At 33.4% G+C, this 12422-nt stretch overlaps 1 protein-coding gene across 1 annotated transcript; it reads right to left on the minus strand.

Moving 5' to 3' along the window:
• Positions 1-3530: 3530 nt before the first annotated feature.
• Positions 3531-4196, minus strand: LOC136999552 (uncharacterized). Its single transcript, XM_067353890.1, has one exon. The coding sequence runs from the start codon at positions 4194-4196 to the stop codon at positions 3531-3533; it is 666 nt and encodes a 221-aa protein (XP_067209991.1).
• Between the last annotated feature and the right edge of the window lie 8226 nt (positions 4197-12422).

The following is a 12422-nucleotide window of genomic DNA, read 5'->3' on the forward strand; positions in this document are numbered from 1 at the left end:
CAATTGTATATTACATATTAATAAATATTATTTCAATTGTAATTAAAATTTCTTTTTTATTTTCCCGTCTCATCTTATCCATTATACTGACTTATCCTACAACGCGCGCATCAAGTAACACCGCCGTAACATCGAAAAAATTATAATACATTTATAGTTTTAATAATAGAATGTTCAATTTAAATAAAATTCAAAGACATACTTTTAAGTTCTAACGTAATCTTGAAATGTAACATAATATTAATACTTCTTTGAAGAGGAGGAATATAACGCATCCTATAGATGCGTTGTAAATCTATGTGGCAACTCTATAGGGAGTTATCTTTTCAAACTCAGCATAAATGACAAAGGCACGCACTCTTAATTTCTTACACAATCTCGAAATGTAATTCCTCTCTCAAAGAACATTCTAAAGGAATATTCCATCATATGTAATTTGATAATACAATAGACGTACGAGAGACGTTCGATAGACGTTCGATAGACGTACGAGAGACGTTCAATAGATGTTTGATAGACGTTCAAAGATGTACGATAGACGTCCGATAGACGTACGAGAGACGTTCGATAGACGTTCGATAGACGTACGAGAGACGTTCGATAGACGTTCGATAGACGTTCGATAGACGTTCGATAGACGTTCGATAGACGTTCAAAGATGTACGAGAGACGTTCAATAGATGTTCGATAGACGTTCAAAGATGTACGATAGACGTTCGATAAACGTTCGATAGACGTACGAGAGACGTACGAGAGACGTACGATAGACGTACGATAGACGTACGAGAGACGTACGAGAGATGTTCAATAGACGTTCGATAGACGTACGAGAGACGTTCGATAGACGTTCGATAGACGTACAAGAGACGTTCAAAGACGTTCGATAGGTGTTCAATAGACGTTCGATAGATGTACGAGAGACGTTCTTACAAATAATAATTTATTATATCTCATGAGATAAGCGACAGATCATATTACATGTCGCATAAATGTTCTTACGTATAATCTATTATACGTTGCGAGATAAGCGATAGGTCACATTACATGGTGGATTAAGGGAAACGGCCCAATACTCGAACATATAAGACTTGGATATCAAAATTGATCGTACATAATTGATTAATTTGATTAAAAAACAAGTTTTTTTTTTAATATATAGATTAACTATAATATTTACAATAATAAATGACAAACCAAAGATTATTTTTTATTAAAAATTATTTGTTATATAGATTAAAACACGATAATCTATTTGTCCCGGTATCCGAACGCTATATCCCGAATGTTCCATTTGTATGTCCTAGTTCTCGAACAAACTTCAAGAAAGAATAATTTTAAGGAAGAGCTTTGGGAATTTATAATAATATATAATTTAAATCATACTAAATCTATAAATCTTACTTTTATTTATCAATACAAATATTTTATATACTAATAAAACATAACTGATAATTAATAATTTGAAATTTTAACTAAAAAATTAGAATAACTATTAAAACATTGAATATTTTAGATTTTTTTAACGATCTTTTCTTCTTTTATTTTTCTTTTTAATAATTTTTCTGCCTCTTTTTTCATTTTTTCTTGCTCTTTAATAACTTTGAGTTTAGCTTTTTCTTCTTGTATTGCCTGTTTTTTTAATTGTAATTCTTGCTTCTTTTTTTCATTTTCAGCTTTTTTATGAGCTGCTAATTCTTTTTTAGATTTGATTGTAAGTTCTTTTTGTTTTTTTTCCTCAGCTTTCTTTTTATGAATGTGGATCCACTCTTCTGTTGTTGCAACTGAAATGTTCTGACTCTTTGACTTCTGTTTTTTCTTTTTTGGTCCTAATTCTGGTGGCCATGATAATGATCTTTTAAACGGTGAAGTTACATTGGGTAGAATAGATTTATTTTTTGTTTGAGTATTTTCTAAAAATAAAAATATTTTTAATAAAAATTTATTTATTAAACTAAGTTTAATTTTATTGTATTAATTAAATTTTATTGTATTTTATTTTGTTTAAGTGTACTTAAAAAAATAAATATTAAAATCTTACCACTTTTAGTTGCAATTTCTTTTAAGACATTAGTGTTATCAAGAGCTGAATCATCAGCTGAATTACTTATTTCATTGAATAACTGTGGTTGTAAATTTTGATCTACAGGATCTAAAGGACTGATAAAATCAACTTCAGTGATAACTGAATTTATAAGTAAGGCATCTTCTGTGATAATAGGAATGTCATTTAAAAATATTTCTGTATCAAAAACTATATTATCATCTATTGTGTTATTTTTTATTTTTGAATTATCTTCACTTTTCTTTAAACCTATTTCAAATATAGAAAGTATATATATATAAGACAACTATTTGTACGGGGTAAATTTTCAAACCAAAGTGTGTTTCTCTGTAAACAAAGTGGAGAAATTTTATTCACTACTTAACGATTGTTATTTACACTATTTACAATCTTACCTGTAAACAAAGAAACGACAATTAAAGTTTACAATTACCGCTTCTCTATTCACACTACTTGATTTATTCTTAACTTTAATTCTCTGTAAATTGCACGTGTGCTTTATTACGTAATGACTATCTGTCTCTCTCCAACTGTGTGTCCGTGTCTATCTACAATCATTCTCGTGATCGTACATGTCGCTCCATCCAACGGTAATCAATCAGAAGACGCGCGGAGCATGAGAAGCGCGGCCAATTCGCATTAAAGAAAGTATACTTTCTTTACATATATAAATAAATGTACATGTACAAATAAACGAATTATAAATTAAGACTAAAAAGTTAATATATTTTCAAAATCTATATAGTTTTTTATACCAGAAGAATTTTGAAGTTTATTCCAAAGTTGGAACAGTCCTTTATTCTCTATATTACCAGTCCATTCACCTGTACTTTCAGATTTCTTAAATTCTTTAATAATATCAATATCTATATTCTTTTCAATCACCTGTAGAGCTTGTTTATACTAAGTTTCTTCTTTTTCAGTGACAGATAAATTCAAATTTTTCACATTTTTATTGCTAATATTTTCTGCATTTCTATATTTTAAAAGTGCATAATTAACTTTATCAGCATTAAATGGAGAAAGACCACACACTTCAAAACCATTTTTCATTATAGTCTTTAAATCTAGAGTACTGAGAGCAGTTTTCAAAATATTCCCAGTCTTCTTTTTTTATATTAATAGTACATTTTTCACGCTTAAAATCTTCAACAGCTTGTCCCCATGCTTTCTTCAGTGGTCTAAAAAATGTTCTATCCAGAGGTTGTATAACATGAGTCGAGTTAGGAATCAAGGCTATCAGAATAATGTTTTTTTCTCTGCAAAATGTACTAAGTGGAAGAGTAAAATGCGATGAGTGTCCATCCATGTACAGTATCACTGGAAACTTTATATTTTGTTGTATTAACCACAGATAGAATACATTTACTATGTATTCAAAAAAACTTTCACTAGTCATCCAACCATTTTCAGTTTTGCCTATGCTCCATCCTTTTGGAAAGTTTGAAGCAATATTTGCAGGCATTCTCTAATAACTAAAAAGCACTAAAGGCGATGCCTGATCACCAGCTGCATTATACAAAAACAAAGATGTGATTTGCTCCTTATCGTTACTTTCTACAACTTTATGTACAGTTTTACGTCCCTTACGAACTATCACTTTGTCTGTATCAGGAGATAATTTAAAACCTGACTCATCGCTATTAAATATTCTATTTTCATCTATATTTAACAAGTTATTGTCTTCCAGATATTTCTTTACTTCAGCGAACCAACTTCTCAGTCCTTCTTCGGTCACAGATGCTCTGCTATAACTAAGATTTTGTGGCTTTCTTTTACTCAGCTCAGGATGACGACGATAAAATGCCTCGTACCAATGTCTTCCAGGTTTATCTTTAGTAAAAGAAGTTTCTTTTTTTAAATCTAAGACAAGCCACCTCACACTATTCAAAAGTTGTTCCTGCGTAACTGGAAATCCTCGCTCTTCGCTATACAAGATCCAATCTACAAGTTGTTGTTCTTCTTCTGCTGTTAAAATTGTTTGTGGACCTTTTTTCGCATTTATTGAAAAAACATTATTTATTTTATTATGTAAAGTTGTTGGAGGAATTTTATATTTAGCAGCAATTTGTCTCAATGGTTTTCCAAGCTTCACTTCTTCGACCGCAATTGGTATGTCTTCCTTCTTATACATAAATTCATTTCGTTTTATATTTTTCTTTTTTATTTTTCCTCCTGACATAATGATAAACTAAAAAAAATAAAACAATTGTACAATATATGTACCATATATGAAATTGAGGTTAGGTCACACATTTTTCGTTCTTACTTTTAATGTAGGTACTTTTTGTAGGAAATAATATATATACTTTTTATTCATGGATCTGATAAATACTTATTACATAAAAAGTATGCATAAATAATCAAGATATTGAAAAACTTACGTCAATAATTGAAGACAGCACATGAATAAATAATCTGCTCATTTCTTGTTCGAGTAACTGGACGGATGACTTATTGCGTGACCCACAATCCGAACGCGATAATTTCTTATAAATTCGAATATATTTTTTATTTTTAATATTTGAAACTTATTCTAAAACTTACTATAACTTTTAACTTATTTTAGTAATACAATTAAGTATATTACATTTAAAGAAAACTCTTATTATAAAGTCGGTCTTTCTAAACAAAATTCGTAAGACTGTGCTAAAAATCGCAAATCCATGATTTCATGTTTAAAAAAAAATTTTTTTTTGCTAATAATATTGTATTATTAACGATTTTTTAATAAAAATATAAATGATAAATGTTTAAGGAAATTATAAAAAAAATTCTTAGTTATTTTGATATTTATTTCTAGAAAAAAATAAGGATGTTAAATATAGGTCGATTTTGGCCCATGGTGTGGAACCAAAACTACAAATGGTTTCTTATAGATTTCATATCGTAGAATCACGTGGTAAAGTTTGTTTTCCTCTAGACACTGGGGAAAGTATGGAAAAATTGAAAAAAAAACCATGAAAAATGGAATTTCCCGAGCTGGTTGAAGCTTAGAACATTCCTGCAGCGATTTAAAAAAAATGATTTGTCGCTCTTGTCCTTTTGCAGGGAGGAAGTTCTGAGGCCCTCACATGATGTACAAAAAAGATCGATCCGATACATGCGTCGGAAGATACCCTTATACCCAAAAAACCACCCCCAAAATCACTTAAACGATTCTCGTCAAGCTAGAAATGATTTGTCGCTCTTCTTCTTTTGCATAGAGAAAGTATTGAGGCCCTCATACGACATGCAAAAAAGTACGATCCGATACATGCGTCGGAAGACATCCTTATACCCGAAAAACCACCCCCAAAATTACTTAAACGATTCTTGCCAAGCTAAAAATGATTTGTCGCTCTTGTCCTTTTGCAGAGAAGAAGTTTTGAGGCCCTCACATGACATTCAAAAAAGACCGATTCGATACATGTGTCGGAAGACACCCTTATACTCAAAAAACCACCCCAGAGTGCCTAAAAAATTCTCGCCTAGCAAAAAATAATTTGTTGTTTTTTTTCTTTTGCACTAAAAAAGTTCCGAGGCCCTCACACGACATGCAAAAGAAACCGATCCGATACATGCGTCGGAAGACACCCTTAGCTTGGCAAGAATCGTTTAAGTGATTTTGGGGGTGGTTTTTCGGGTAAAAGAGTGTCTTCCGATGCATGTATCGGATCGTACTTTTTTGCATGTCGTATGAGGGCCTCAGAACTTTCTGTATGCAAAAGGAGAAGAGCGACAAATCATTTCTAGCTTGGCGAGAATTGTTTAAGTGATTTTGGGGGTGGTTTTTCGGGTATAAGAGTGTCTTCCGACGCATGTATCGGATCGTACTTTTTTGCATGTCGTATGAGGGCCTTAGAACTTTCTGTATGCCAAAGGAGAAGAGCGACAAGTTATTTTTTGCTAAACGAGAATTTTTTAGGCACTCTGGGGTGGTTTTTTAAATATAAGGATGTCTTCCGACACATTCAGTTTGCAACATGCAACTGCATACTTTTTCTTGAAAGCAACTATGTGTTTTCTTTATACCAATTGATTCGTCTTATTATTTTATGCATAAAAGTATTAAGGTAAGATTCCCAAAAATTGAATGTTTTACAAGATATTTAGTATTTTATGTCAAAATACTGTAATTTACAAGCCTCATAACTCAAAAAGTACTTAATGAAAAATAACTTCATTATAATGTTTTGAAAAGCTCTTGACACCAGCTATTAGATTTTGGAATCAAAAATAGGGGTTTCTATTTAAAAAACCTAACCTAACCTTGAAATAACCTTGAAGGTCAAGCTCAAGGTCAAATTGAAGGTCACCGTTGAATTCCTCGTTGAAAATTACTTCAGAAATGACCTTGACCTTTTTCAAAAATACCTTACATGAAAAAATATTCAGCCGTCCCGGGACTTAATTGACACCCTGTATATATATATGTATATAATTAATGTGCACCACGAGAAGATCGTGCAATCATGGATTATGGATTTTGTGCATCATGTGGCCCTAAAAAGGGCCGATTTTTAGGTTTTTTTTTTAATTTTTAATTTTTTTTTCTATTGGATGTGTGCGCGCGCGTACGCGAGAGTTTATATCTTATGTGTTCAATTAAATTATTTCGACGTTCTCATTTTCAGAAAGAGGTCTGTTTGCAACATCTAGTACATGGTGCAATACAACTGTGGGATTATGTTACGTCGTTATGTTAAAGATTTACATAAGTATACATTCATATATATATACAGGGTGAGGAAAAAGTACCGGGACACCTAAATAACTTCTGAACGGTTTGAGATATCGGATTGAAATTTACAAGGTTACAATGGTATCACACAATCTATCACATAACACCAAAAACGCCCATTTTAACACCTCCGGGTGGCGGGGGGAAGAGAGGGCGGGAAAATTTTAAATGGAATGTGGGGTCGAGTGAGGGTTTGTTTGAAAGAGTTTTTCGAGATAAGAACAACGCGATGTCGCCGAAGTCTCTACGATTTTTTTTCGCAGAGTTATGATCATTTAAACCAGCGCTCGGAATTAGTTGCACATTTCGGGCCAATTCAAGAGACGACGCCTCCTGTCCCCCCACTACCGCCCGGCCGCTGGCGGTCGAGCCGCCGATAGCTCTGACGCAGGAGCGTTTTATATAAGAAATAGGCTCGGTTGTTGAGGCACCTCTCAAAAAATAGTAATATTTTCTTTGCTACATAAATAATGTTTATTTTCATTAATAATTAAATATATATATTATGTATTAATAAAAATAAACATTATTTATGTAGTGAAAAAAATGTTACGATTTCCTGAGAGATGCCTAAACAATCCAGCCTATTTCTAATATAAAACGCTCCTGAACCAGAGCTATCGGCGGCTCGGCCGCCAGCGGCCAGGCGGTAGTGGAGGGACAGGAGGCGTCGTCTCCAGAATCGGCCCGAAATGTGCAACTAATTCCGAGCACTGATTTAAACATTGAGATTTCGCAGTAGCGGAGGGCCCACGACGGTCTTGTACACACACACACACATACAAACACACCCACACACACATACACACACACCCACACACACACACAGCAGAGGTAGTTTGGAGTCGTTAATTACTGCGCAAGCACGCACACCCCACATGCCTTCCTACATGCAATTTTATCCACACGTGTCCGCGGAAAGTCTTTCTCACGTCCTCGTCGTGGGCCCTCCGCTACTGCGAAATCTCAATGTTTAAATGATCATAACTCTGCGAAAAAAAAATCGTAGAGACTTCGGCGACATCGCGTTGTTCTCATCTCGAAAAGCTCTTTCAAACGAACCCTTACTCGACTCCACATTCCATTTAAAATTTTCTCGCCCTTCCTCCCCCCTGCCACCCGGGGGTGTCAAAATGAGCGTTTTTGGTGTTATGTCCCTAACAGCACATGTAAATACTGAGAACAATCTGAGAATATCGCAAAAGTATAATTGTAATATTCTCAGAACATTCTCAAATGTACTGCGATGTACGTAGTACGTTCTAGGAATCATCGTATGTCCGCGGTACCATCTTCCATAGAATTTCGCAGGAAGGTCTATAGTTTAAAGACAGTATCAAGATAGGATAAAAATGGGAATGTTGCAGTAGATCACATATACATGCACACATTTACACAGCCAAGCGCTGAAACGCGCGCGCGTTCATATATTGTATAGGATAATTTAGATTAGGTTAATTAATCAGTCAATTTCTTATTAATTGATATTTGTATTTCAAAATTACGACCGTAAGCGTAAAAATATTTACATAAAACTTACAATATAAAATAAAGTTCTAGAAGCCTAAGTTAGAGAACTTCAAAGGAACGATACTGCGAACTGAAAACAGTTTTATGTTAAATCATCTTTTTAAGACATTGTTTAAAAAATAATTAAGAAAATATATTGTATATTTAACCAAGAACCAAAGAGGTGAGAGGCAATTATAATGCAAGTTTACGAACATAACCTTAAAATATTTTAAGCAAAATAATTTAACAAATACATAAAAAATAATAAAAATATTACAAAAATTATATACAAACACTATCTAGCTCTTACACTTTATTCACTATTTGGTGAAATAAAACTTAAAGGAAAAAAGAATTACCTTCGATATCAGTAAAACCTCGGATACGTGGTGTTGCGTGGTGTCACTTGATGCCGGGCAAGCGGGAAAAGGAATTACGTATGTAAATGGCGCAGGTTAGTGCTGGTCAAGATCTATAGAGAGAAGGTTACCTCACGCGCAAAGAGGGATGAGCGGCAAGAGGGGCAAATGCTGAGTGGGGCGAGCGGCAAGAAAGACAATGATGATCTCATTGGCAAACAGAAGCTATCTCAGACAGCTACTGTTTGTCGATGAGATCATCATGCTCTCCCTTTCCTTCATCGCCCCTCGCCACCAAGCTGTTTCTAGCTCCCCCCTTACTTCCCCAGGGAGAAACATAAGATCGGATATACGTCTATTAGATGTCGGAGCCATCTAGTCTAAAATAATGTCTAGAAATATCTAAATTAGATGCCATGTAATTTTGTGTCATTTATTTCCTTATACAAAATTAAAACTTAATATTTACACAATAGCGATGTATTGTTTATCAAACACTGTTTGGATTACAAATTATCTTTCGGCATCTAATAGATGTCTAATAGACTTCTAACAATAAGTAAATATATTAATGCAATATAGTCTCATCAGGATAAAAACACAAAAATTTTGTGGTTAAAAAAATAATCTCATAAAATGTATTTTCTAATATTAATATTTACTTTGTATTTGCGCGAATCAATTTCTGTCTGTCATGATTTTGGAGATTATAAAATTAATAATGATGTCTACATATATGGTCGATAGCTATACCTGCAAAAAGAAAGAGATAGCATTATGTCTGTCCTCTTTTACCCGAGGCTGTCAGCAGCATATGCAATTAAATAACCCTCTCTGTCCTGGTCAACTTTTATCTAAACCATTTTTTTGTAGATACCGTAATTTGGAAGATATTTGGATCCATAGATTAAAATGACTCACCCTGTATAATTATAATCGATTATAAATTGTTCTTTAATATTATATTATATTAATATTATATATATATATAATATTTTTACGGAAAAATTGTTTTAGTAATTTTGATTTTTGCGGGTGCTATATTGACCAATCAATATCGATCATTTATATGATTGGTTACGTTGCCTTTCATACCGCTCAGGCTCAACAAGTATTGCCGCGCGAATGCCGTAACCTATTCACGTGTTCACGTGCTGTGCTGTCTTGTGTCTCGTGTGTGCTGCTATAAAACAGTGAAAAATGGATAATGAAAAGAAACCGGTAAGTGCACGATTTTTTTCCCAAGGAAAAATTGATTGTGCTTTATCTTGTGATTTAATATCTTTGTGTACTTTAAAGTAAAATATTACGCTTTTAGGTTAGTTCGCATTTGCAAAAGTTCGCGTTGCATCGCATTGTACACTCTTTAGTTCTTTTTTCTCTCCAACGCCTGAATATAACGTTCTTCTCATTTTAAGTGCGAATTGTATACAAGTGTACAAAATAGCAACGCAACAATAACAAACCCTTGTTTGTTTTACTTCTAATAATGTATAAACTCAATTTTTAGATTATACTTCTTTAAAGATTTTGTCAACTTTGTCTTATTAAAATTTTAGATCTAGAAAATATTAGATTATTTTTTATCTTAGAGTATTAGTAAAATTGAACTTAACAAATTTTATAATAAATATAATTAAATATTGTGTATGTATTCGCAAAGAAATTTGAATAATGTAGAAATGTATCGTATAATATATTCTACTGTAGTAATATAAGTACCTACTTTAGAAATCTTATAAATATTATTATATTATATATATTACAATTATGTACTGTGTTAAATGTATATTATGCAGTATTGTTTTAAGGCTCAGTGAAACATATACTAAGAAAAAATACAGCATTGTAGTGTATGCGTCAAATGATATTAAAGATATAAATGCGCAAGCATCCTACAATGCTGTATTTTTTCTCAGTATATGTTTCAGTGATCCTTAAAACAATATTGCATATTATAATAAAACAATGTACTTATGTACTACATATAAATAAATCTGACATTACATTACACGAGGCTATAATTTTGACAGTTCATTAATATATATTAACAATCCGTTGGGTTAAGCCCATATCAAACTACGTATTAAAGATTGAAGATTGGAATTTAATTAATCAGGACAGAAGACTAAAATTTCTTTGTTTTGTTTAGTCAAATTTCAATTTTAATTGTTAATGCATGGTTTGATACGAGCTTTATATAAGCTTTATATAAGGCGTCTAATCAACATTTATAAGACATCTACAAGACGTCTAATAGATATGTCTAATAGAAACCATTTCGACGTCTACCGAGATGCAAAAATCAACTTATTTTAGATCTATCGAATAGACGTCAACTAGACATCTATTCGACTTTACGTTTCTCCCTGGGTCATCATCCCTCGCCCATAACCGGTTTTCCTGAGGTAATCTTCTCTCTATAGATCTTGAGTGCTGGTCTCGTCAAACCTGAGATTATACGCGCGCGATAGAAGTGCGTACGTATCACTTCCGTACGTTTGAGTCAAACCTGAGATTATACGTGTGCGAATAATACTGCAAAAGATATTATAGGATTGATCTCAGTATTTAACGGATAATCACAGTAGAATGAGTATGAAAATGGGATGATACGCAGGATATCGTGTGCTGTTGGGGGGATAGATTGTGTGATACCATTGTAACCTTGTAAATTTCAATCCGATATCTCAAACCGTTCAGAAGTTATTTAGGTGTCCCGGTACTTTTTCCTCACCCTGTATATAATTAATGAATAAGGAATCCCTAAGTTTTACTGCTGTAAGTAATCATTTAGCGACCTTTGATCCACCGTACTTCAAAAATTGGCCATTTTCAAGTTTCGCGCCCATAGGGACTTTTGTTCAGAAGGTCAAGGACTACAACATATTTCAGTTTCAGCCAATTTCACAGTGGTCCAAAACCCTATCATTTCGTGCGGGGTCTTTTATTTCTTAACGTAGTCTCCTTTCAACTCAATACATTTGGTCCACCTTTTATTTCAACTCAAGCCATAAAAAGAAATTATTTGTCCAAACCTGCGCGCTGGTTGCCGCGTTTGCTGACAATTGATCAAAAGCGCGTGCGGCTGGAGCATGAATTAAGATTTAAATCCGCTCCTGCATCCCTCCTACTTACCAGATTTGGCTTCTAGCGACTTCTTCCTCTTTCCAAATTTGAAAAAATGGCTTGGTTGAAAAAATTTGAATCAAATGCTGCTGTGGAATACGCTGTAAACGAGTATTTTTCGGGTTTGGACAATTTTTTTTTTATGGCTTGAGTGGTTGGGATAAAAGGTGGACCAAATGTATTAAGTTGAAAGGAGACTACATTGAGAAATTCATTTTTTTTCACCCAGAAACATGTGTATTTCTTGGTTGGTCCCGGAACTTTTGTAGTGATTTAAAATTGGCTTCTTAGAATTAGTGCTGTTATTATGCGGCGGCAGCGGCTTTCATCATGCGGTGAGATACCATACGATGGCCTTGTGCCTACTGATTGAATGAAAGCCTGAATATGCAATTAGTCTTAAGTTTAATTGTAGAGATGCGATTATTATTTTTCGAAGAGAAATGCGATTATCGCGCGAGTTATCTCGTCATCGGCATATTATAAAGGATTATTATATTAGCTATCGGTGAATAGCGATTATGATTGTTAGCTATCGGTGGATAGCGATTATGATAAAATTTCGCGGCATCTTTGATGCGAGTGTATATAACCGAGATCCCGACGAGTCAGGCAGTCGAGAAAAGATCCTGACACT

This window comes from Linepithema humile, chromosome 4, assembly GCF_040581485.1.
Source record: "Linepithema humile isolate Giens D197 chromosome 4, Lhum_UNIL_v1.0, whole genome shotgun sequence".
Lineage (NCBI taxonomy): Eukaryota > Metazoa > Arthropoda > Insecta > Hymenoptera > Formicidae > Linepithema > Linepithema humile.

What these genes read in the sequence shown, in the direction of transcription:
- LOC136999552 (XM_067353890.1), bottom strand. Translation starts at nt 4,196, where the DNA reads ATGTATAAGAAGGAAGACATACCAATTGCGGTCGAAGAAGTGAAGCTT.